The sequence below is a fragment of the Gambusia affinis genome, linkage group LG01 (assembly GCF_019740435.1).
Source record: "Gambusia affinis linkage group LG01, SWU_Gaff_1.0, whole genome shotgun sequence".
Lineage (NCBI taxonomy): Eukaryota > Metazoa > Chordata > Actinopteri > Cyprinodontiformes > Poeciliidae > Gambusia > Gambusia affinis.
In genome coordinates, this window is record NC_057868.1 from 16,697,853 (window position 1) to 16,725,490 (window position 27,638).

The 27,638-nt window shown below is 38.6% G+C and overlaps 1 protein-coding gene across 6 annotated transcripts; it reads right to left on the minus strand.

Annotated features, from left to right (window-relative positions):
• Positions 1–144: 144 nt before the first annotated feature.
• On the minus strand, positions 145–27,638 carry rbbp8l (retinoblastoma binding protein 8-like). 6 transcript variants are annotated; one of them, XM_044115795.1, is made up of 21 exons: positions 21,558–26,259; positions 21,200–21,334; positions 20,979–21,118; positions 20,735–20,871; positions 20,560–20,636; positions 20,116–20,454; positions 19,848–20,031; positions 19,628–19,752; positions 17,949–19,444; positions 17,797–17,839; positions 13,730–13,825; positions 12,708–12,820; positions 12,493–12,568; positions 11,346–11,533; positions 11,185–11,228; positions 10,286–10,365; positions 8,931–9,648; positions 8,748–8,841; positions 5,990–6,057; positions 5,486–5,678; positions 146–2,167 (listed from the first exon to the last, which is right to left on the minus strand). In XM_044115795.1, exons 9-21 carry the CDS (start codon positions 18,007–18,009, stop codon positions 2,106–2,108), a joined length of 1,836 nt encoding a protein of 611 aa, XP_043971730.1. In that variant the 5' UTR covers positions 18,010–19,444; positions 19,628–19,752; positions 19,848–20,031; positions 20,116–20,454; positions 20,560–20,636; positions 20,735–20,871; positions 20,979–21,118; positions 21,200–21,334; positions 21,558–26,259; the 3' UTR covers positions 146–2,105. The 6 variants fall into 6 exon arrangements, with proteins under 6 accessions (XP_043971754.1, XP_043971730.1, XP_043971739.1 ...); XM_044115804.1 differs by having other exon boundaries at positions 20,560–20,871; XM_044115810.1 differs by lacking the exon at positions 21,558–26,259 and having other exon boundaries at positions 21,200–21,381.

Here is a 27,638-nt window from a genome sequence, read left to right on the forward strand (position 1 = left end):
TCATCTGCATGAAGTTGAAAAGAGACATTGTGTGTGTGATTTGTGCTCCTCCATGAATTATTATAGCTGTGTAAAATAACAGCTACTTTCTCTCTGAATGAGTTTTCCAGGTTGAATTTCTTCTCAGCACCTTAGAAATAAGAGGTAAAATTGACAATACCACTTGGTTTATGGCAGAATCTTCTAAGCACAGGCTGCAGAGCAGCATGGTTTTGAAGAGTTGTGGCAGAAGTTAAGGTGTTGATGAGAACCGAGGGACTCAGAATAGAAAAAAAACAACCTTTTTGTAATCACTCCTGTTTTCTCTGAAAGGGAGAGTAAAAAGCAGCTGCACAAGTGAACAAGGAGGTAAAACTATAACTAGTTGGGAAGGAACCAGGGACCTAGTCTGAATCAATTTTTTTTCCAAATAAAACCCCCTAAGATGTTTATTACACTATTTAGATCTCTATCCTGGGGTGTTTGGGCTTTGCTTTGGTAAATGTTCTGTTTCTGTATGCTGGTTTTGTCCCTGATTTTAGAAACAGGAATAAATATGGCCTCTTCCCAAGCAGATGGCGGACTGATTGCTCACTAGACATGGTGTTTAAATAACTTAAATTCTGATGTAATTTAAGTATGAACATTTATAGCTCACTTTTGGCATGTCATAGTGAATTGTTTCCTCCTGTTTAAGATTCAGTGCATTGGATGGGGTAAATCATTCAGTGATCTCATCCATCTCATTCATCAAGCCTCTTTTTTTTCATAGGCCTGATGGAAAAAAAAACCTCCCAATTGATTCAGAGGTCAAAATAGTGTCATTTTGAACCCAAATATGATTGATTTTAAGTTATTATTTTTTTTATTTGACTTAAAAGTTAACAAATTTCATTACTGTGTTTTTATTGTAATCTGTTTTATTTTGTTGTTTGCAGTTTTTTTCTTTCTCTTTCTTTCCTCCTATTTCAGTTGAAAATTCTATATCCATCCCAAAGGGAAGTTGAATGCTGCCGTGACTCGTTTCATCAGAGTATCTTCAGAGACTCGTTGCGGATGGTGATGCTGTGCTCCTGTAGCAGTCAGCCTTGCAACAAACCTGTGGAAGCTTCTGATTAAATACTGCTGCTGCAGGATGGTTTTGTGCTAGCAGCTCGAATGATGTACATTTATTATCACAAAGCGTAAAAAGACAAAAACAGTCGTCATGAAAGAAAACTGTTTTTCTTCAGTTTTTATTCCGACCACATATTTAACAAGGCACAACACATGACACTGATTCATTCCTGTAGGTCTGAGCTTGTTTTTCAGATTATATCAGACAAGAGTTGTTTAAGTGATTTCTTAACTCTACAGTAAAACTGAAGCAAACAAAAAAAAAACATACTAATCAATCACAGGAAAGTCAAGACTTTAACAGCGGTGGAAATTATGTTTCATCTAAGGCCATGAATTAAGTCATCATTTGAAAATGAAAACGTCCCAAAATCCGAGCCGCTCGGTCGACTGCAAGCTACGATGCATTCACTATGACGCGACATGTCGCGAGATGAAGCCACTGTTGGTTTAGCATGTTCAGAGGATTAAAAGGAACACTCAGAAAGAGAGAGACAGGCACACACACAACATAAAAATAACCTGTTAAAATATTTAATCAGCTGTCTAATGTCTGTCACTTCTGCTGACAAACCCACAGATTGTTTTCTGTAGGTGACAAATATAAAGTCGTACCATATCGTTGCAACGAGTACTTGCAAAGTTACAACCTCTACATGGAAGTGAAGGTGTATATTAGGTTGCACATGTGATATTTTGATCATGTTCTGCACACACACACACACACACACACGCACACGCCATACACACACACACACACGCACGCACACACGCACACACACACACACACACACACAAAACTGATCCAAAAGGGAGTGGAAACTGGTTAGACGTCATGCTGATGAAAGAAGAACAATATGCAAATGAGCCATTCCTTTCCACGGCAGAGTGTTGAGGATGTTTGATGAAGTCAGTGCTGGGTTTGCATCTCACCACGCTGCCTCCATGTGGGAGGAAATCGGTAACTCCTCGTCGGTTTGAGCGTCCAGGTGTGATTTCCGTCCTCCTCTCTAGCTGGGGCTCCTCTCCTCGGTTCTCACTGTGATCTTGAATCTTCTCTCCTGATGCATCTCTGTGAACAACAGAAAGGGATTTTAAATTATTAAAGATGGGGGGAAAAAAACTGAGAAAAATCCTTGTTAAAATGGATACAAGATTAGGAATAGTTAAAGGAAGAGAGAAACAACAGCTGTTCTTTCCAAGCTTACTAAATTTAAAAAATGTGGATTTTAGGACATCTGTGTTAAAATGTAAAAGATTTAGCTTAAATCAAATATTCTTATTAGCTTCTGATTTTGTTATAAAGGCCAGCCTGGTTTTATCTAGTTCACACAAAATTCTCAGGTACATCTTAGCAAGGATTGGACCTTCAGGTCTTTTTTTAAAGGGGACCTAATATGCCAAAATCTACTCTCTCTCTTTTTGTTTTTTTTTTTTGTTTTATATCACATTCTAATGTTATTCCCTCATCAAACACAAACCCAAAATGTTGTTTCAATTCATTCATTCATGTTTGAGAAATCCTTCAGAAATTATTCTTTTTCCTTTTTGACAACTCCTCAGGACCTGATTTGATTCGTTCCAGGAACAAAACAAATGAAGCCGCTGGGATGAGGAATTTTTTTCCCTTTTCTTTAAATATTAGTTGTGTTAAGATCCTATCTATTTAGGGAAAGTTCTGTGTAGGAATTGAAAAGTTTTTGCAAGACAAGGTTATGGCAAAGATAAAGCATAAAGCAATTGCAACTTTGACCATAACTCTGTGAAAAATATGCCACAAAATCAGCCATTTTAGGATGCAACTATCTCAATCACAATGTTGCGGTGGGGTTGATTAAACAAAACTAAACCAAACCAAACCATGAAGCGCAGAGCAGAGATCTGTCATTGTGAGAGTGTTTAGCCTTCTCTGCAGAACTGAACCACTTTAAACCTCTGAAGCGCTGCAGATCTTATCTCCACATTTAAAGACAGTGCTGCATGCGACGTGTTAATCAGGGCACACTCACGTGCAGTTTATTTTTGTAGCATGGAACAAATTAACTTTGTTCTTCTTTATTTTGCTACTACTGCACATTTGTGGTTTCACTTTTAAAATAAACTAACAACTGTCTGGTTATAGGCATTTGACATAGTAATAGGAAACAGTAAATTAATGCTGCACAGTGATTTTAAAAAGAAAATCATCATGCATATTTTCCTTCAGAACAGTTCACCTTTTATTTTTTTATTTTATATTTTTTTTTGCAGTATCTCAAAATAGAATTCAACTGAAGCTCCTTTGATTCTCTTTTAACCTAGTTTTTTGTCCAGTACCTATGACAAGCATGTTGTGCATGGTGTGCTTAAAAAGTGCTGAACGTGGACAATTGGAGGACAAAAGGAGAAGTGTCAGGCCTACAACAGTCTCCCCAGCAGATGAACAGGATCTGAGAGTTGTTTCTTTAAGAAAAAGAGGGAGAAAGGTAGAGCAAAGAACTGACAAAGGACAGAGAGACGCCTAAGCCGTACTGCTGAATGCCACGTTTCCAGCTGATATCTCTTTGGGATTCATCTCAATGGAGCTGAAATCTGATTTTCTGTTACTAACACTGAGAATACAATGCTAAATTGTCTGTTATGTGTAGATACAACACTGAAGCTTATAGGCTTTTTTTCCTGGAATATCTTAAAGGTTAGAGTTCTATGGATTAACAATGAAAAAATCATTTCCAACTCTCTGTCAGACATAAGATTTGAAATGACTCCACTAGAGCTGAGGTAAAAACACACTTTCCAAAACCCTTAGAAGTCCTGGAGAACAATTGATCAGCAGGACTTCAAAAATGCAAGTAATAAGTACAACAGAGAACTTGAGTGAGCTAATAATGATGTCTGTTGTAATAAATTAGACTTTTTTTTTAACCAGAGTTCCTGTGCCACTTAAAAATACAGGCTGTAAAAAACGTTTACCCTATTTTATCCATTTTGCTTTGTTGATTCACTCAAACACTAAAATAACATACAACAACAACCTAAGTAACAAGAAAACTATACAAAATAAAATGAAAATAGGTCTTTTACTTCTAAACCTATAAATAACTATCTGACTGTCCTACTACATACCTGAGGTCTGTTTGAACTTGAGGTCACAAACTGGCAACCCTACATTCTCCTTCAGGCTTTTCTGCGAGAACAGAAGTTGTAGTTCCCTCAGTTACATCAAATTGGTAGGTGTTTTTATGGAGCCCTCTAGGGGAAATGGAGGATTTTTTCCCCCCCTTTTGCTTTACCTTGCAAAAGTATTGCACTCCCTCACAATACTTTTGCGTTGCCTCCCAAAAGGTTTTGCGTTCTCTTGCAATAATGTACAGATCAGTTAATGAGGCAAACGACAGCCACTGTGCTTTCTGATATAATACAAGGTTTTTCTTTGAGACCTATCATAGGTTTAAAAGAAAAACCCTACAAAAACCTTGTATTATAGCAGAAAGTGTGTCAACATATAAGGCAAGATAAATAGTGCGACAGCCGCATTACAAGTATTTCCAAGGAGCGAGTTAAAAGACATGCAGCAATAAAGTTTTACAATACTATATGTTCTCCATGCTCATAATGTCATTTTATAGCATAATCGAGGAACTATGTTACTATTTTTTTTTCTTTTACAGTGGATAAAAAAAATTATATGAACATCCAATATGTCTTTAAAGAAATTTGATTTAGTAGTTTAACACCTTGAAATTGGGCCTCTGTCTCTTTAAAAACTCCTGCTCTTTCTGAAACTCAGGAAGTCATCACAACATCACTCTTCAATCAACAACTTAACAACATTTTATTAGTGCTGCACTGAGAAGTAGATCATATAATGAGCTCAGCAGACGTTCCACCACACATTTGCTAATTGCTGCTGGCTAGTCTGAAGGAACTGAGTGGGGCAGTTGCAAGGCAGGGCAGCTCTGTGAGGCAGAAGCTTGCAAACTGCAGCTCAGAGGAGGAGCTATAGCTGAAAGGTGGTGCTAGGTCCAACCAGGCATTTTGCATGGCTGAATGGTTGCCATGGAGATTAGAGGATTTCTCAAACATGCATGAAAGAATCAAAGCAACACTCCTTGTATGTTTTTGATTATGACATGATGTTAAGCTCAAAAGAGTTGATTTTACACAGCAGCGCCCCTGCAACATGTAGATACCTGCCACTCTCTAAAGAGCCATCATGAAGAAGGGATTGTTTCCCTTTGTATTGGAACTGCAATCAAACTGTGCCAGACTAATTGGTTCCAAATCACTGAGCTTTTTTATTTTTTATTCTGGTGCTTCATTCTTATCAGTTCTGTTGGTCACATTACCCTGAAATACCCACATTCAATGTGTCTAACATTCAGGGACTAAAAATAAACCCACTACTCACTGTTTGTGTCTGAGTCTCTGTCGGTTTCGGTCTCTATGCGAAGTCTCTTCCTCCTGCGGCCTGCCTTGCTCTCCTGACCCGACCCACTCTTGTCTTCCTGCTCGTCCAGGCTGCTGTCTGCCTCATTTGCTGAAGACGAGGACTGCGGCGATGCTGAGGAAGCACAGGGGCTCGCCATAGAAGGACACTTTTGCTACAGGCAGAAATAAAGACAGCTTAAGGCACAGGTGTCAAAGTCCAGTCCTCAAGTGCCGCTGTCCTGCAGTTTTTAGATGTGCCACAGGTACAAAACACTGGAATGAAATGGCTTAATTACCTCCACCTTGTGTAGACCAGTTCTCCAGAGTCTTGCTAATGACCTAATTATTCTAGTCAGGTGTGGTGCAGCAGAGGAACATCTAAAGGTTGCAGGACACCGGCCCTTGAGGACTGGAGTTTGACACCCCTGGCTTAAGGTTTAGACATTTGCCAACACAGTCAGCTCTGTGTCTTGGTTTGGGTTACCTTGCCGTTTGACGATATTGACTCCTGCTTCTGTAGCGCAGATGTTAGGGTCTCTAGCCTTACCAGTGCTATGGAGAAAATGAGCACAAGTGAACCATTAGGGCACAAAATATGTTTTTCCACTGCTAACTGTTTAGCTAAAGGAATGTGTCAGAGTTTTGTGTAGAACATCAACACTGAACACCAGAAGAAGGCATTGCTTCACTCTTTTATAGTTCTTGCCTTGACAGGCAATCATCACAACCAAACTTACTTATCTACATCAGCATGGGACACATTTCCATAATAACCTGTTAAGCCACTTGCTCAACACACCCTGAGGTAGAACTGTTATGGTTTAGTGAGTGCTGGTGGAATGGTTATATGGAGAACAAAAAAGGGAATGAATACCAGATCTATTAACTATATGTCATACTGAACCTGTGCTGATGTTGGATGAGAAACAAATAGGAGTAACCAGTATGTCCCACTGATTGTTAATTTTGACAAAGAACACATACAGAAGCAATAATTTAGATTATTTCCTGTGAGGCTTAAAATAAGACAGCAGTCCTGTTCAACACGGAACTGTTCATAGTTTATAGAAAGTTGTTGTCCTGAAAGACATAGAAGGCTAAAGACCAATATCTTCACAAAAGAGATTTAAGCACAAAACCAGACAGAACAGTTCAGACGTTTCAACACTGTGAGGCTCTCTGGTTGGTCTACACGTTTGTACAGTTATTGGCTCCATGGCGACACTTAGAGGCCATGCTTCAAAACTTTTTGTGTTTGTAAATGTCTGGTAACAGGTTTATGTTTTCTCATAACAGGTATTTTATGAGATATTGCCAACTTATAACGGAATATAGTCAGTGACGCAAAGATGTTTTGTTTTTTTAATGAACCAAGGCTGTATGGAGAACTGACACATTCAGTAAATAGCTTTCTTTCCCAGAACTTGATTTTCAAGACAGAGTCTTCCGCTCTCATTTGTATAGGCTAAATTCAAAGCTAGTTTGTCAAGCTTAGCAGGAGGAGGAACTCAAAGTAAAAAAAAGCAAACCATGGCTTCTTTAAACTCTGGGTTGAGTTAAGTCAGTGGTTCCCAAAGATTTTCTGGGCTCCCTATGGATTACAATAAAATCCCCCAAAAGAAAAAAATAACAATCAACTGGGCACACACATCGTTCAACCAGACATAAACCTATACATATATTTTGTTTTTAAACTCCACTGAAGTTTATTTCACACTTCAGGTTGCAACAAAACACACTACAAACCATCCTTACAGTGAAACACTTTTGTGAATGTTTACTGTTTATTTTTTTCCATCCATACTGCTTCCCGTGCCCCCCCTGCAATGGCACTGCGCCCCACGTAGGGGGCGGGCCCCACACTTTGGGAACCACTGAGTTGAGTCATTTAACACTGGTTAAAGTGGAGTGGTTTCAATTTAATGAATCAAAAAGGAACTCTTAGGGGGCTCAAGCTAACACGTAATCAGAGCAGTGCCAGTTCACAAAGACATTTTCTCTTTCTAAAACTCAAAACATCTCAAATCCAAAAAAATATGTATTAGGGGTGTAATGGAAACTTTAAATGTTTTGGAGATACTATATGTATCAAATATATTTTCTCATGACATAGCTGTAGCTGACGCCTGGAAATTGGTCTCCGTCCCTTTAAGAAGCTTCCACCCTTTCCAACACATGACATAACAACAATACTTCTCCATACTGATGTTTACAGTCATCACTAGGAGCATTGTCTTTTGTATAATGAGTTCACCCTTAATTTTCTTTCTTTTTTTTTTCAAAAACCATTTTGAGATGTCTTGTCGGATTTGCTTATAGTACAGTTTATATTAACTTGAATGGCCAATATGGAATCCTTATTTTACACTTTGACAACTCCCCATGATGTTATTTGCTCTGATTATGTGTTAACAAATCAAATAACATCCAACCAGGTGTTGCTACTAAACGCCGGTCTGGTGGAGTTTTATGGGAGAAACCTTGGGGAAAGGGGCTCTGTGGGACGGGCGCTCAGATGGGGACTGAAGGTACAAAAAATTATTCTTAAAAGTGTCCCTTTTAAGAATCTGTACTTAGTATTACATTTCAACTTCCTTAGTAAACAGGTCCTTATTGGGCTGCCAGAAAATACTTTATGGCATAAAGCTGAGCATTCTCAATGGGTTGGATGTATAAAAAATTGAGAAAAAACAAAACAAAACAGAAAAATGGATTGTATCGACCCTTTACATGTGACATAGCGCTCTTCGGAGCATGGATCATGACAGCCCATGACAGACGACAAAATAACCACTGCACTCCTACGAAGCTTGTTAAAAAGCAGGAAGAGAATTGGTTAGCATCTAGTCTTTTGTACACTTTAAAATCTTCTCTGGTGTAAGAGGAAACACTGTTTATGACATAGTGATATAAATCGTGGTGAATTCAGGCAAAGTCAACACGCCAGAAGAAAAGAGGAGTGGGTTGATTTCTAAGCTAGCTATTTCCAACTTCTGTAAATACTGCTGGTTATGAGCCCCTGCTACTTCTGACTACTTCTGGAAAAACAACTTGGGAAAGCAATTTCAGTCTATTTACTAAATACTGCCATCCCACATTTCCACCTCAACATGATTAAGGGACGTAGAGGGACATAGTTAAAAGTGTCAATAGCATCCGGGTATTTCTCTTTGCCTGATTTTGCATTGAAGGTTTGTTAGTCAGCGAGCAGACAGAGTTGCAGACATTTTCATAATCTTTACCTGGACGTAATGACAGAGTGAGGACAGGAACTTTCTTCCCGTTGCTTTCCTCCGTTTTATCATTTGCTTCTTCTTTTTTATCCTGATCTTTAACCTGCAGCAATAATACCATCATTACATCTTTTGTTCACCATGGTAAAAATTTTAAAGGTTTAATTTTAGTGTGAAGAGGTTTGAAAATACCTCATGGTCATGATCACTGATCAACTGTTGTTCTTGTTTGATGGGCGTTGAGGAGGAGGAAGAAGGGAGGGAAATGACTGAAGGTGATGACACAGGTATCGCTGTATTGTCATTCCTGTCAGGGCTCCTCTGTGCGTCTCCCTCACAGTGCAAGGCGATGGGACTATCATCATTTCCGGGTTGACTAGGTTTAGTCTTCGCTCGATCGGAAAGGTCCAGAGGCCCGTCAGAGCTCTCTCTAAGTTCTTCTCCAGAGACTTTCTGAGTCTTGGAAGGTGGGCTTTCTTTTTTCTCTATGGGCTTAGTTTCATTCTCTATGTTCTCTGGCATCCTCCTGAATGTGAAAACCACTGTTGGTTCTTTAGGGGGCTGAGGCGCGCTCTGCTTGTGGCTCTGCCATGAAGAATCAAAACCATGCCTTCTGGTGGTGGCTTGTGAGATTGGTGGGATCAAGTTGGAAAGGCGTGACAAATGAAGCCTGTTGGAAGGGTTCTGCAATGCCGGGTTGGCTCCCACAGCTGCCATGGCACCCCAGTGTGGGCCTTCAGATAGAGGCCAGGGCAGAGAGACGGGGCCACTCTTGACGGGTTTGGGATGGCAGGGGATGGGAGCGTGGATCACAGGTCTGCTTGGTCTCACCTCTCCACTTGGTGAGGAGTGGGACTTCTTCCGGAGATGTGGGGTATGGATGGAGGAGTGCTGATCAAGAACCTCAATGCTTTGAGGAAATGATGAACAGAAGTTAGTTATATATTAGGAAGGAATGTGATCTTATTTTTCCTTTTACCAAAGTGGGAAAACAAGGACAAAAAAACCCAAAAACAAAACTGAGGTGAAGTCTCAAAGGTTCTAGGTGTCACCTGTCATGTCCAGTAGATGTACTCTTTGCTCTCTGTTGAACAATGACTCTCTCCATTGCTGCATATTTGAAGTCATTAAAATAATAATGTAAATGTAATTAGCCCTGACATATAAAAGTTTTTTTGCCCTTCATATTGTATAGCTACTTCATAGTATGCTGTATCTCATTTTATGCAGATGACACCTGGTAATAAAATACAACTATTAATAAAAAGGTAGATGCCTCAAAATGTCCAGACAGTCTATGAGTTAAAAGAGTTCATCATGTTTGGCCATTTCAATTCTTTCAGCCACTTTGAGTTCTACGATTATATTCATTAGTTCAAGTCAAAACCAGGATTTGGGAATGTTGGCACGCCTCCCCACAATGTTACTATGTTTCTATACGAGTTTATAAAAACTCATATGGCTTCCGGGGATCTAAGCATTTTAATTTTTTATCCTTCTTCTCTTTTGAAGATATTTATGTATAAATCCACTTATAAGGTTTTTACCTCTTCTCTACACCTCGATTTACTCTGTGTTCTGTCTTCCAGGATGATGATGCAAAAGTTGGCTGAGGCTTGTATACTTCCTGTGAGAAAAAGGAGTGGATTACAATACATTTCAAGGTTACTACCAGATTTCTTTTATTAAAAGAAATACAGTAAAATATTAAAGGAAATAGCTATAATTTTTAGAACTTGGGTGCATTCACATCCGCTCTGTTTAATCTGCTTTAATTTAACTCTAGTTGGTTTGTCTACACGATCTTGTTCGTATGAGGAAGTGTGAATGCGTAATCGAATTCTGGTCCGCCTAAACATTTTGCACTTGAATGCATATGTGTATACCAAGCAGTCCAGAGACCGCTCCAAAAGCAGGAAGGGGAGCAATGCGCAGGGCATTCTGGGTAAATACTACCAAAACAATGTGTGTGCCTAGAACCATCGGGAGAAACGGCTTGTGGTGTTTTGCTAAAGACAATATAAGTAATCCTACAACTGCTAAAATCTCATGTCACTCCATTCCTTTTCACATTTAGAGAACAAGGAAGTTGCACACATGTCTTCTACAGAGGTTTTTGTGTCACTTCCTTTAGTGGTCCTTGGTTCAGTGCCTCCACAGGTGAGAGGGGAAGGGGGACAGGTTGCTCAAAGGGTTTGGTTCATTTGACACAGAGCTGGAAATGGAACAAATGCTGCAATTTTGGTCCCCAACCAAAACCGGGTCTGCCAGACTATCAGGCTTGAAAACACATTAACACCTTTGCTCATGTGTGGGATAACTGTTATCTTATTTGTCCAACGCAGTAACACACATGGAAGTTGTTATCATGCTAATTAGATAACTGTAATAGACAAATTTAGGTTTCAACAAAGGCAGCATAGAGAGAGCTGTTTTAAAAACTTACAAAACTGCTTCGGGTTGTGGCTCTCAACAGCCTGCATTCAGTTTCTGTAAAAAATAAATAAATAAATAAATAAATAAATAAATAAATAAATAAATAAATAAATAAATAAATGATACAAGAGAACAAATTACAAAATCTGCTCTAAAGAAAAGAAGCCTCACCTTCACGTTTGTGATCTGCCTCAGTCTTCACCACTACATCGCCATCTGCTGGTTGGTCTGTGGACCGACGGATGGTTGGGCTGAACAGGGCTACGGCTCCGGGGGACAGAAGGTCAGGAGACATCTTTGGTTTCACGTCCACAGAGTTGTTGTTGTTGTTGTTGTTGTTATTGTGCTCGCTGCCACTTCTGCTTCACACACCGACAGGTAGTGTTGAAGAAACAAAGGAGGAATTTAAGGGGTCGCTAAAAACAAAACTAAGGTAAACTGAATATAATTTTTACTGAAATGACTTGAATTGGGAGGAATTTGATTAAAATGACATTAAATTACTTTCAATGCATTTGAATTTAATCAAATGTGACCTGTAACTGGAATAAATTTGACTTTGAGACATTTGTTGTGTGAAAACACTTAACTAAACCAAATCAAATTACATTGATTTCTGTTGGGATACAATTAATTTCAGTGAAATTAGATTTTGTTGAAATTAATTCAAATTTAGATTTTGCATTTTTTAAAATTGAACTGAAATTAGCCAGAGGAAAGTTTAGAACGACAATACAGTCAACTGAACTTTATCTTTTTACAACAAAGGTGATTTCCTTGGGTGATTATTAATTTGTAGAGGTTATTAAGCTTGCCAGCTATATTTCGACTCAGGTCCAAATGACACGACAATGGCAGGACAGAAAAACACAAATGTTCTGCTGCATTTTAGCCTGTCATTTACAAGGTAACAGCATTATGCAAAGAGTGAAACTTTTTGATAAAAGTCAGTTTAATGGACCTTATTAAACGGAATCCTCATTGGGCACATTTAGTTATAACACCCAGAGATGATTAAATTGAAATGCATTCCTGCTGTTGTTGCTTGTCAACTTCCTTAGGATTAAATTTTAAATGTCACATTTATTTATTTTTTTTATTTGCATTTTATCCAAATCCCTTTTAGGTGCAGCAATAATAGTTTTCCTAATGAGTAAAACTGTACAAAAAAAAGGTTAAATAACCTAAAATATTAAAATAAGTAAGGGGGATTTTAGGACTAGCTCTAAAATAAGCTACACCTTATTGTAGTTTTAGCTTACGATGAGCTGAACTAAATGGAAACCTAAACCTTTCCAGTCAAATATCACATACTCACTCAAGTTCTGCTCTTAAACTGGCAACCTCATCTTTAAGTTTAAGATTCTTTTTCTGAAGGTTGGTCATCTCTCCAGCTGAAACCCAAAGAACAAGTCGCAGTTAAAAAAAAAAATTGTTTTTTTTTTAGATAAAGGCAACAAGAAAAGATTTGAAAACAAAGTGATTTTTAGAGGAAGCTAATGATACTTATAGAAGGAAAAACATCTGGAATACCAAGGAGGGAGATGTGCTGGAGGCTCTGCATGTGTGAGGCTTCGTACTCCTGCTGTCTCCGCTTGGCGACCTCTTGGGTTACTGTACATCTGTCACACAGACCGGCTCTCAGTCTGAACACACAGCAGAAAAGGAGACACTTGTATAATGATATCTGGATTTGTTCCACACTTGGAAAAACTAAACTGTGCGGCAATCAGCTATTATTGCACACAAGTTATTTTTGGAAGAAAAAAAGAAAGAAATAAAAATCTGTCAGGGCCAACAACCTCAGCAGCTGAAGCTACAGATCCCTCACTTTTTAAATGATGGCTTTATTTAAACGGTCGTCCGAACCAACATCACCATACGTGACAATATAATTCCAAGTCCCAGTAAAAATGATGCCTCACCTGTAGCTGAGTTTCCATTGACTGTGTAACTGTGCAAATTGGATGTAGGAAAAATACATTTGCTTAACTGAATTTTGCTAATCTTGAGAAAACCCGATTTTCAATAAAACATTTTTGCTTTAGCATGAGGTATTGAAATAAATATGTTTCACAAAACTGCAGTAGAAGCACTTTTATTGCATCGCAGGTCACTTGATTAACAACCGGGTGTTACTACTGGCAGGAAAGATGAAGAAGACGACAGGTAGTTCAAAGAAATGTCTTAAATGGAACCTGTCTGACAACATGAAGTAGGTTTTAGCATCTCAAAAGTAACACGTTCTCCTATAATCAACAGAAGAGATACAAAGCCGTTTTCATCTTTTTGTATCTTACTAATCTCCAAAAAGTCTTTACACTGAAATCTTTAAGGTCCTGCTTATGGTGCTCACAATTATTAGATAAATTAATTTCCCTTCTAACTTTTTAAGATCTTCAGCTTGTTTTATCCTGTTTATCTTAGTTCATGTTATCACTTTCCTAAGCTTTAGCCACTATTAATTTTCTTTAGTTCATCCTTTAATTACTACCATAAATGTATTTTAAGTACCTCTACAAAACCGAGAACATCAGGTTTTAATTCAGTGTTACCTGTTTTCTAGAGTCTTGATGTTCTCCGTCAGTAATCTCTGCTGCTCTTTCATCTGCTGGTTTCTGGTGAATAGTTCCTCCATTCGCTTTGTGTCGCTGTTGGCATCAAACAATTAGAGTCGGGTTTCAAGTAATACAAACAAATTCCATAAACATACAAATGAACTCAGATTTATACATTCGCAGAATAAAAAGACACATCTACAGTTATTTCTCACTGTCTGAAGTAAAAGCAGATCAAACTTTTTCTTCTTTTTCAAGACTCTTTTTAAACTATTTCTATTTGCTAGTTGTCACAAATAGGGATGCACCGATTCAGTTTTTTCACTTCTGATCACAACACGATATCTGAGGTTGAAACTCGACCCGATACCAATCCGATACATAAAAACAGAGCTGGACTGACTTAAAACATTTCTTTTTTTAAACACAGACATAAACATATTGAATTTAGTTGATAACTATGCACCTGTACAGCACACTTAAACACACTGATAGCTTAGCCAGCTTATAATAACAACACAACTTTAATTTGTTCCGTCAGCGCAATTAGGAGTAAAAACAGCCAATGTAAAATAAATAGTAAAGAAACCGAAACTGACAAAACAAACAAACAAACAAACAAACAAACAAACAAACAAACAAACAAACAAACCTTCTTTCTAATGATTCAAAAAGTACAATTAGAAATTCTAAATATAATGTAAAATAATAAAGCATGTTGTCACTCAGAACACAAAGCATTAAATTACTGAACAGATCTATCATCATGGATTGGACCCAACAATTTGATATTAATATCAAGTTGCTGCATCTCTAGTCACAATTCTGAGAGAAACAATTTGTCAGAGATTTATTTAGGAGCAAAGAAGTTTAATTGTCATTAATTTCCTAAGATTTGAGTGTACAGGTTTGGTTTAAAGGATTTTAATTTGCTACAGAAACTTTAGGAAACTGAACCACCTAATCATATAAATTTATCTGATTGTCATCGTGATCGGCCCTTACCTGCGACTGGTCAGTCAAAAAAAAAAGTTAAAGTAAATTTTTTTTCTTTTTTATTAAAATCAGCGAATGCTACCAAATCATGTTGATAACTACAATCTTTGGTATAGATGCTGCTACTGAATGAAGCACTATTACTGTCTCTGAGATGTTTAAAATGATGTAAGAAGAAGTACAAAGGAAACTGTTTGAAAAGGAAATGTTCTTCCAGAGCAAGCCAAGACATGTCCAGGCTGCGAGACAGTTCAAGACTTTTAGCAGAAAACAGAAATTTCCATATTCCCCTTTGAGGTCTCTACCCGTCCCTGTCAGGGAACATCTGGAAAGGTTAGGAGCTTCCTGAAAAATATTAGATACACAAACGAAATGGTTCTAACTAAGCAAATAGTGTCCAATTGGATAATTACTGCAGTGTGATTATCTATTAACTGGGAACAAGTTATTTAACTCAAACTGATTCAACAAGTAGTTTCTCATTTCCTAAACAATAATGTCCCATCTGTGGCCGTGGGAGAGATGCTAGTCTGTTTAAGAAGGGTCAAATTTTTGGCATCAAGCAAAGGAACCATCGAAGGAAATAAAATTGAATTAAAAACTTTCCAATACATTTTCTTAAACTGGAAGCAAAGATGGGGAACCATCGTCTTCCAGGACAAACTGTGGTCAGAAAAATAATTCTGAATGATAGCCGAGAACTCAACCGAGAGACAGATACTCCAGTGTCTCCTGGTCCGTTCCCTCTGTCTCCTAGCAGAGGGACAGTCTGAAAAACCTCAGAGAAGAGCTGACTCCTTTCAATGTGGAGGAGAAGCACAAATGGCATTTTCTTGATCTTAAAATCAGTTAATAGGACTGCACTGTGATAGAGAGATTGTGTTATTGTTTTTTTTTAAAGCCAAAATGTTTTACATCCCCACTATGAATAGGTTTCCCATTTATTTTTTTGAGCAAGTATGTGTAAGTATTTTAAATGTACAATCACTAGTAAAAATATTGGATTTAGGGTGCCTTCACACTAGCTCTGTTTAGTCCATCTTGATCAAAAGCAGACCAAACAGTTGGTTATCCCAATGAAGAGGGAGTAGTGATGGACTCTGACCTGAACATTCAGAGCCACGTAAAGACAGTCACAAAGACGGCCTTCTATCACCTGAAGAACATTTCCAGGATTAAAGGACTAATGTCTCAGCCAGATCTAGAGAAACTCATCCATGCGTTTATCTTCAGTCGTATTGATTATTGTAACGGCGTCTTCACAGGTCTGTCCAACAAATCAATCAAACAGCTGCAGCTGATCCAGAATGCTGCTGCTCGTGTTCTCACTAAAACCAGGAAGATAGAGCACATAACACCAGTTTTAAAGTCCCTCCACTGGCTCCCTGTAGCTCAAAGAATAGACTTTAAAATACTGTTGTTAGTTTATAAATCACTGAATGGTTTAGCACCACAATACATTAAGATCTGCTGCTGTTGTATCAACCTTCCAGACTTCTCAGGTCTTCTGGTTCTGGTTCTGCTCTGCATCCCCAGAACCAGAACCAAACGAGGAAAAGCAGCATTTAGCATCTATGCACCACAAATCTGGAACAAACTTCCAGAAAACTGTAAAACAGCTGAAACACTGACTTCCTTTAAATCTCAACTAAAAACCCACTTGTTTAGAGTTGTATTTGAAACGTAATCAATTGCAAATTTATGGACGGAATCTGACTATGTTGTGTTTTTGATGTTGATTCTATGTTGCATTGTGTTTTTGTGTTTGATTTGATGTAAAGCACTTTGAAATGCCTTGCTGCTGAAATGTGCTGTACAAATAAAGTTTGATTGATTGATTGATTGATTGAACCCAACTTCCCTAGAAACATCTGGTTTGTTTGGGAAGCAATCAAACCAAAAAGAAAAAGCAAACTCTGGTCCGCCTTCAAACCTAGGTCTTGTTTCTGCTGAAGTGAACTCTGGTGCAGTTCTGATGTACATGTGAACGCCAAGTGGACCGGAAACCCCTCCAGAAACAGGAAGCAGACTATTGTGTAGGACATTCTGGGTGAATACAACAAAAACAAAGAGAGTCTAACGCTAGCGGGACAAATGGCTCGTCCTAAGCGTTGAAGAGCGAATGACACCACCACCAATTTTGTTTACAATTTGTGAAGAAAGAAGTTGCGTTCATGTCTTCTTCAGAGGTCATGAATCTCTTCAGTGAGTCTTGGTGCAGCGCCCCTAGAGGCGAGGGGGTGAATGGGTTTTTCAAAAAGTTTGGTTCGTTTGAGGCAGTGCGGTGTGAAAGCAAACCGCACCAGCTGAAAACGTAACAAACGTTGTCTACCGGACTATCTCTTCTCTGATTGTCCCAACTTTGTCCACATGGACTTTAACTCAACAAGCTCGTCACAAGTGAATTGTTTCTTTTAATTGGGACTGTAAAACTTCCAGCAAAAATTAACGCTTAACTTTCTCCAAAAATAATAATAATAATAATAATAATAATAACTGTCTTCTCTGGAGCCACACAGAGCTGCTGGCAGAGGACTGTGATTTCGATCAGACCTCAGACTTTTTAGCTGCTGTTTAATCTAATTTTAAGTAACAAAATTAATTAGTTTTATCCCGCCTAGCATTTGACAGTATCCTCACCAAAGCTTCTATGTTCTGCAGCCTCATAAAACTGAGTTTTGTTGACATGTGCCACCTGCTCCTATAGTAAATAAAGATCCACTGGGAAAATGTTTAGTGTCTTCATTACACTTCTTGAATGATTGAAAAGTACTCATTGTTTTTTAATTGTTTTTTAAGTTGCTATTAATACAATAAGTGTGCTTAAATTGAATAATCTTCTCATTTCTCTTTTTCCTTTTCTCTCAGTTCTTAGAAGAATCAAAAGTTCGGTGACTCAATAACAGACTTGTTGCAACATGAGCTTCCTTCCTTCCATGCAGCAAATGACGCGAGTGAAGCCGGAGCCAGGTGCAGGTCTGGCGTGCCCACCCGCCTCCCTGTCTGATCTGAAAGCGCTTCCCATGTTAACTGTCTTCAACTTCTATGTCAACCATGAGTCTACTCACCAGCCCTTCTTGTTGGACAGCTCTTTGACTTTCACCTGCAAAGCTGATAAAAAAAAAAAATAAGACGTACTTGTGACTATCAGAACATATTGTGATAAAAAATAAAGAAGAAAAACAATCTTTGCTTTGCTCATGAATCTTTAGCCCCTCACCTTCCACTTCTCGTTCATGGGCTTCCTGCAGCTTCTGCAGAAGGTCTTTAAAGCTCTCCATTATTTCCAGCGTTCACAGTTGGACTTCACTTAAACTGTGTGACAAAAAGGCAGGTGTTTATTTATTTTTATTTTTTTTAATCATTGTCCATCAGAAGAATTTAAGAAAACAGGATTTTCTTTTTTGCGACAATAAGATTGGATCCAGCTTGAGCCACGCCCTTTATCCGATGTTATTACGAAATAATAAAACCTGTGAAAACACTCACAAGAACAGTTAAACGCACGAACGTTATAGCCTGGGGACTGTCTGTGTGAATCTGAGAACAAGTCCCTAAATTCTCATGAGGAAGCGATTATTTTTTTTTTTTTTTTGTTTAGGAAAACTAGTCGGACTGGACCTGCCAGGTGTGATACTTTGGCTCGCAGTTGGTGATTCAAATACATAAACAACACAGCACCATGTAAATTTGAAAGCATTTGAAAATGATAGCATGCAGGAACATATAAATTCAAGAAACTTTCCACTCCTTCAGTAAATTCAACGTACAACACAATATAAGTTCAGTGAGTAAAACAGAAGCGCTTCTGCTAAGTAAGAAGCTCAGAGTGACACTCTGTGTGGATTTATATAGAGTTGGGTCGATCTGATGAGATTTTACGAGTAGCGCCATGCACAGCAAAAAGTCCAGTGTTAATTTAACTCCCACAGATTTGATTTTAACACTTTTTCAGTGTTTATATAGTCCACTCTCTTTCTGAGTTAAATTAACACTTTCAAAATAGTTAAAATTTTAACACTTTATCAGAGTTACTTATTTAACTCACAAAACAGGGTTCATTTAACACTGTGGGATATAATGGATAACACTGATCCAAGAACAAAAATGTACCACTTTGTTAGTGTTGATTTAACACTTTCAAGTGTTATTATTCCAAAAAAAGTTACTTTATGATTAATTATAATAATTATTAAGAAACAAATTGACACAAGTAAATCAATTTTGAACACTTTATTTTTGCAGCTGTGTTTCCAACATTTTAAATTGTGGTACAATGAACAAACATTCATTAGAAACGCCACAAGAGTTTTGAATATCAAAAGTCTTATGAAATTTAAGTTCAGGGATTTTTACTAAATGCCTTTCTTCACTTTGAACAATCCTGAAAGCATGATGATGATCATCAAATGTTTCTGTGAATAGCTGTTTAGATAACAAAAGAAAGGTATTGTCAACTAAAAGTACATCACTTATCTGACAAAATACTGGCATCTCATCTTGAATTGTGCTGCAAACAGCAAGTCCTTGTCTGCATTCAGCATCCTCAACTCTAACCCAGTTGGTTGAAAAAACATCTCCTGATGAAATCATTTGAAGCATTTCTTTGTTGACCACATCTTCATCTTTAAGTGAAATGTTCTGATGCCCAACATCAAGGAGGAATGGCTGCAGACCCCGTTGACCCTGGAGATGCTCCTCTAAACTGCAGCATGACTAAAATTAAAAAGATATACACCAAACATAAGAAACAAAACATACAGCTTTATGATACATGTTACATAAAAAAAATTTAAGTATGCCCAGACATCTTCAAAGCTATCATTCAAACATCTGTATTTATGCATGTCTATAAAAGGAAATAGACAAATAATTTTGCATATTTTAAATTTCAATTACCTTATGAAAGACAACAAGTCTCTCAACTGCATCACTTGCACTGATTTTTGGAGACTTCTGTCCTCCTGGTTGCGGTTGAAGGAGATGTAAGAGAAGTAACAGCGACGCCATTTCTTGGTCATAGCCTGAAGACAAATTTATAAATGTTTTCAGATATGATAGCAGAACTTTATGAGTACTCTGAACAGTCAACTATTTTCAGATATATCTAGGTACTTACTAGATGTGTTAGAGAGGTCATCGCTTTGAAGACTTTCCGCTGATTGCACCAAACTTCTCAACTCAGGTGTAGAAGTTAAACGCTTAGCCTCCTTGATGACATTTGGTTTGAAGATCACATCCCACTTCTGCAGCAGTCTGGATGAGGTTTCTTCACTGAACAGAAGACTGAAGTCTTGATCAATCTTTAATAACATGTAGAAATCAAACCATTATAACAAGGTAAAAATCCACATTTAAAGACTTTAACAACTCACTTGAACACTTACCAATCCTTTTGTGTCCAGGAACCTCTTGAACGTTGTCAGAATATCATTTCTTCCACTGGCATCTTTAATAAGCTTGTGACGGTACTCAAAAGTCTCTCTCATCTTCTGAAAGATCACAGACCTGTCTTTGGTGTGATTAAGCAGAGATATGGCCTCCTGACAGGCATTCCCATCAAGTTGTTTTTCAGCAATCACAGTTCTCTGTATATTTGGGCCTCCAGATGAAGTGTAATTGGTGCTACTTAGTGGCACAAGAGATCCTCTTTGAATCTTCCTTAGGACCGTTTTAAGACGCCATGAAATGTATCCAGTGCTGCTTGCTGCATCATAAAAATGCTCCTAAAAAAAAAAAGAACAAAAATTAACTGCAAAATCACAGTTTGGAGTCACAAAATAAAAGAGCATGTTTGATTGTAGAAAAAAATAACAACAAAAAAACATTACATAGCCTTTTTTGGTGTATGGATCCTTGAGGGATGGGAAGAGCGTCACTATTCCAAAGGCATACTTCTCTCTGATTGCTTTAGTGGGGAGGTGCCAAACAGCAGATTTTAAATTGGTGATTAAACATTTTTTTCAATTATTATACATAAATTAAACATTGTAAAAACAAACATACCCATGTTTATCAATCATGTCAGCCACCAGTATGTTCACCATTTGTCTTCTTGTGGCATCAGTTAAGGTTTCTGTAGTTTCATACTCCTGCAGAATTTCTTCACCACCAGACTTGCTTTGTAGGACACCTTCAACCAGCTATAAAATGAAGAAAAAAAACAACAGGAAATATGCAGATTACCAAAATATGACAAAACATGTCTGGGCATACAAAACAGAATTTAGAGACAGTCAAAATTTTTTACATTCTTAGCAGACATTGAGTTATTAGCATTCTCAGTTTTTTGCTTCTTGCGTGGTATCTCATCCATTAGTATTGTTGATGTTGATGCATTTGAGTTGAAGCTCGAGTCAGAGTCAGAAGCAGATGACCATTCTGAGTACTCTGAAGAGAGACAATAGACATCAGTGACATTCTTTGGTAAAATCTGTATAACAGTTGACTTAATTTGCTTTGATATCTCACCATCAGAGCAGAAAACTGTCAGTACCACATTGCCTTGTCTAAGGAGGTCACTGAATATTTCTTCGTCAACTTCAGTATCTGTTGCATCTTTGTATGTCACTTTGCCATCAGGTGGCAGGCAAAATCGTTCAATGACTGAAAAAACAAGGCAAGATTTAGAGCCTAATTGTGTAATTAGCTGGATTTTTTAAACTAACAGTTACTTGATATTGATCATGTGATTAGTATGAAGCATATTAATGAAAATACAATGATTACTCTTTTTACTTACCACAAATGTGTACAATATGTGTTAAATAGACATATATTGAAAAGAATAATGCCCATGCCCCACAGAGATGTTTAATAAATAACAAACCTTTCTCATGAAACTGATTAGAGTCAAACAGTCCTTCGACCTCCTCCAACTTCACGTACTTTTGCAGGTCACCATACTTTACATGGATCAGCATTTTATTTAAGCATGGGATAAACCTAGACAAAGCAAAATAAAGTATAGGTCAAACGTTCACCTCGCTGTAACGTTCCTCGGCTATTTGTGGCACGTGACTTCGGCTCGCTGATGTTCCACGGAAGCTAATAGTCGTTACCTCTTACATTCACAAGGTCAAAATTATCATTTTAAACGACAAAACAAAATAGAAGTATATTTTTCGCGAGCATATGGTCGGACAAAATATATTTTGTAAGAATTACCATGATAATAATATCAGGTGTAAGTGCTACTAGCTACCAGGTGGGCTACTAGCTAACACGTTGTGTAAAATTGTTGCAAAATGGACATATTCAGCTGCCTTTCAATTATGTTGTAATTAGTTGAAAAAGTCAAATCACTCACTCTGTCAATGTAATAGTGCTGGACAAAAGATTTAGTAAGTTGGACACTTACCGTGTAGAATAGGAGATGAACAAAATGGAGCCGAGTTCAGATTGAAATCAAACGAAAACTGTGAAGCGGAGGGGAGGAGCTTATTTTCCTCCCAGCAGAGTTGATTCAACACCAACGCAATCAACTCTGCGAAATAACTCCAACACTGGGCATCATTTAAATCGCTAAATGTTAAAAAAACACTTAATGAGTTAAAATTAACTCTGACACGTCTAACCCTGAAATTTTAACTCTCTACTTTTTGCTGTGTGGGAAATTGTTCTCCACAGGTGCCATGGTGTAGCTCGTTTTGTTCTAGGTGCTGTGAATTGATTGGAACATCCAGTGTTTCTCTACAACACCTTGAATATACCCCATAATCAATAACAAATTATAAGGACAGTGTTCTGGCGTGTCCCTAACACGTTAGTTTCCAGTACTAACGTGTGCAAATCTGCTATTGTTGAAAAAAAAATATATATAAAAATCACAATTTTGCAATTGCAATGAGAAATGAAATTTCAATCACAGGTGAATAAGCTTGTTCACATGGTGAGTCGTGGCGACGTCAGATGTAAAGAGTTGCATGAGATATATTCATAATTCATCCATGTTGCCAGCGCTCATGGCTGAATTATCGCTGGCAATCAGAGGGTGCGGAATGATAAGCCCCGCCTACTTGGGAGCGCCTAAGTGTGCAACTTTCTGGGGAAATTCTAGATTGTGATTTTACAGAAGCGCTGTGGATTCAGCACGTTGGAATGACCCACAACTTTTTATGAGCTGTGTAATGCTGTGAGAGCTGGTGGAGCCAGCAGCATCATCCTCCTACCACTTCTTGTCTCTTGTTTGATGTTTTCGCCAGTAGTAACATCCGGCTGTTGATCAAGTGACTCCTGTGAAGTGAAAAAACTGTTTCTTCACTCTGTGATTTGAAAAACCACTGAAAATCCACGTCGTCCTATAGCGCAGCACCTTTCTATCAGACCCCACCAACCTCTCCCCAAAAAACAGGAGCTTTTCCAATTTCCATTTTACTAATTTATTTCCTGAATTTCAATGTGTGAGATTCTCTGGTAAATGGGATCACTACTGACACCCTTCAAAACAAGACAATTACAAACTGTACGGAAAAACTTGAACTGTGACACCAAAACACAATCACAGACGACAGAGAAAATCAGAGGTCTTCATAACAGGAACATAATGCCTATTGTCGTGACAGAGCGTTGCCGTGCCATTAGCATCCTAATTACTAATTCCACTGGATTCCCATCTCCGTCTGCAATTTGTAGATTTGACAAATTGTTCTCCATCTGTAATTTGTCCCACTGAAGTCAATTTTTCGGATAGTCTTGAAAGAAGAATGGGGCTTTGTGCTTTGCCCTAAAAATGTGCTGCTCATTAGTTTGTTTATTGTTCTTCATCCCACATTTCATCACACAACCCTGTTTCACAGCAGCCACCTGGTAGCTGTGTGGAAACATTCACACCGTTGTGTACGGTTTGTGTTCACACCATACACAAACTGCTCTAGAGTTCGTTTGAAACCATATCCAGACCACCTCCTCCAAACGCAAGGTTTCTCTGAGCCCTATAGTGCAATTCCTATGTTCACATCGACACGCAGTTTGTCTTAAAGGGGGTTAAACATCTCAGGAGTGCAAACACCCAGGAAGATGGGAGCTGAGCAGCAGTGACTTTGTATCTGTTCATCGACAGAGTGGACATCTGACTGCAGTTGGGAGAATTTGGCTGCTTTGGAGTGGCCAAAACAGCATGTAGAAAGAGAGAATGATGCATTTTTTAAGCGAGACAGCAATAATAACAACAGGAAAGTGACTGGACTTGGTGGAAAAAACCTTTTTGAAAAAGAGCCAGGAGCAGAATTTCTGATGGTTGGGGCTGGTGTTTCTAAAAGATGATCATGTTTATCAGCTCTGGAGCTCATTAAGATGTAACTATATGTATGGCAGATTCATTCTACTGCCTATTATCAAATTATCAGTGTTGGAAAATATAAATGCAACTGAATGAATAAAAAAATTCAGAAGTAAAAAAGTTTTTGTGTGTGTGTTTTTTTTTTTTTTTTTAAGGACTCGCTTTGTGCTTTCTGGCTCGCTTGGTGCTGTTATGTATTGGAAAAAGTCTCCGGTCTGTACTGTGCTGAGTAAGAGCTTTGAAAATAAGTGTTCTGGCTGCAAATTTTTAGTGAAGGGTAACTATATCTTTAACTACTTATCTTGTCCTGCCTACATGTAAAGACTAGCTTAATTTTGCGTGGGGTGAAATTGCAATGAGCTCACCTTACCCTCAGTTCACATACTAGCATGTTAAGACAACCTCTGTGTTCTGGCGTTCTTGCTATGGCTACGGCCTCCACCCTCGCTGAAGGGTCATAAATCAAAGATCGTTCTACTTTCCAGCACTGCTCCGGACCCAGTGGACAGCAACTTGTACAATGTGTGAAACCTGGCATTCCATGTTGAATAGCTTGGGACACAGAAAGGGAAGAACATGAACACTTGTGCTCCCATTAGCCCTGCCACCAGGACAGCAGCTTTTACCAGCTTTTTCAGCTTGCAAGATAAGTCATGACTGGTCAAGCCGGTTTCAGCTCCCCACCAAAGGCCTCTCTAAACCTGAGATAAAGTACATGGGATGGGTGAGCTACTGCAGAGAATCTCTCTCTCTCTCTCTTTCTGACTGCCTCGCCTCATGTTCGTACTGAAAATTGTACAACGATGCTGACCAATCAGTCTGTATTGTAGGCACAATGTTACAGCATTTCAAGCATAAACGACACCTAGCCCTGCTCTTTGTAACGAAATAAAGGGGTGATTTCATTCTGATCTCTTAAGGAAGCAGTCGTGACACCAAGATGAAATCATGAGCAATTGGGTATTAGTGTGAAGGAAAAGACTGTCTCTTTTAGTATTCTGCTACCGAACCTGTTGGAAAAGGGCTTTTTGAGTTAAACTTCATCTAGTTGTGTAGCATCATGACACTAGGGCTGTAAACATTAGATTGAATAATTCGACTACCTCAATTTTCAAAATGTCTTGTGCCAAATTATCTTCTTCAGGGCTTCATTAAATTATGTTTTTATATTTCGCACACTGTGTTGCTGCCAGATGATTATTTGTGTTGTGCGATGCGATGCTCTGACTTCCTCCAGCAGTGAGCTGTTGACAAATGCTAAGTGCTATTAGCAGCAATGGAAAAAGACGAGGAGGCAACCCATCTCAAAAGTGTGCTCGAGGTAGGAATGTCAGGACTGTTGCCATGTCCAGGTTTGATGCTAGCATGTAAGGCAGGAGTAGTGAAACACTGAATAAACTGAAAAAAATGAAAATGAGGATATTTATCATATTGTTTGGTTCTATGACAGTAGAGTGGGCTGTTAGACCAACACTTCTGCTCTTGCAAAGCCACAGAAACACAAGTGAAGAAGACTGGAATGATAGTTAGGCATTACGCTGCATGGTGGTGACTTGATGCCCAGGGCATGGATGATAAATGGTAAAATGGGCTCCACTGACAGGACTTTTACCATCTCTGAGGACTCCAGACAGCTTCACACAACAATCAGTCATTGACCTTTTCATACACACTGATGGTGGTAATCTACATTGTAGTCACAGCTGCCCTGGGACAGACTGAGAGAAGTGAGGCTGCCATTCAATAGGCAGCACTACACCCTCTGATCACCCCCAGCGGCAAAAGGGGGTGAAGCGTCCTGCCCAAAGAGGCAATGACAAAGTGAGTGATCAGTAGCTTGATTGGGGACCAAGATTGGAAAATTAGTAACATTTTAAACTGGTGCTGTTCACTTTCACACTCCACTGGGTCAAATGAACCAAGCCGTTTGTCCGGTTGTCCCACCACGACCGTTTATATGCTTGTGGTGGGACAACTGAACAAACAGTTGTCCCACTAAATGTTGGCAGGATAACCTGCCAACATTTGAAATGTGGTTTGTTTTTTTTTGTTTTTATGTTGAGAGGCTTTCCATTACATCAGTGTCAATAATTAACCCGGCAACCACATCCTTTTACCACATGTCTTCCTCTGATTGTAAATCAGATGAACCAGTGAAGGAAGCAACACGAAAACCTCTGAAGAAGTCACTGAACAAAACTTCCTTCTTCACAAAATGTAAGCAAAAATAGAGTGCAATGGAATGGAAACATTTTCATTTTCCAATGGAAACTGAAAATGTTCGGTTTCCATTGCTGAGAGTAAAGCTGGTAAAGACGTAAGCTTTGGGGAAGTTTCATACTTCAAGTAACAGAGCTTTAATCTGACAAGTTCATCAATATTTTTTGGTCCTCTGAAATCGCCTCGGGCAACATTCATCTACAAGTATGAAATCCATGCATTTTTAGAATATTCTCATTGTGTGTTTCATTGTGTGTAACAGACTCACAGTTTCCCATCAAACTTGTATTCTGAATGTATTCCAAATTTAGTCAAGTGCTAATATTTTGCATTTTGATCAGTGGAGTTTCAGCTCTCTTGACATGTCAGGATATGTCAGGAAAGAGGCTGTTCAGATCACTTCAGCAGAGCAAGAAAAGACCTGCCTGCCTCAGTTAGCTGGCTCTGCTATCACAGATCCTTCCCCTTCCTTCTCTCTCTCTCTCTCGCTCACACACACATACACACATTTAAATTTATCACTGCTTACCCAGTTTTTCAAGTTCACTAGGCTTCAGACTACTTCCAACTGGCATGAAATGTCCCAGTCAGTCAAAAGAAACGTTAGCATGTTCTTTGCAAACACATCGCCTGGGATGCTCCACACCTGTGAAGAAACCCGTAACGCAATAACAAACACGCCTCACTTTCAGGCAGACAGTTGTTTTTCCAAACAGTTTCTTATCAGAGCGGGAACGTTTGGAGTTTGAGCAAAACCAAACCTGAGTTGTTTGGGAGAAAGTTCTGGTGTCCAAGTCAGGAACAGGTACAACTACAGGGCTTTGGGGAAGGGGAACAGAGCAGGAGTTTTAACTCAGGCCTCGTTTACAACTAGAGGAAGACATGTGGCAAAAAGATGTGGTTGCTGGGTTAATTATTGACAGTTTTTTAAAATTTATATTATTACAAAAAGAAAAAAAATCTGACGTAATAGAAATCCTCTCAACATGAAAAACAAACACATTTCAAATGGTGGAGTGCTATCATATCATATAGAAACTGTCTGTATTGTACAGAATATATAGTGAGCAGTTCTGATAACATCCATAAAACTCTCAAACTTCCAAATTAAATCCTCAATCATGTGCATGAGTTGAACCGACAGTTCTAAATAGTTCCCTGTATAGTAGTTTACTCCTTGCAGTACCTCCCAGCAGCTCCTCTGCCCATCTATAAGCCCGTCTTTCCTGGCCTTCAGGTCTGACCTCTGCCAATACCAAACTCACCTCACTCACCTTGGGAAGTGAGGCGCTCCTTCTGTCCCGACTTCTGCCTCTTCATTCACAACTCCTAAATGGTCTCGTAATAGAGAGAGGGAACAGAACTCGCAATGGAGAGAAGAGAAACAGAAGAGACGGAGGTGAAGGAGAA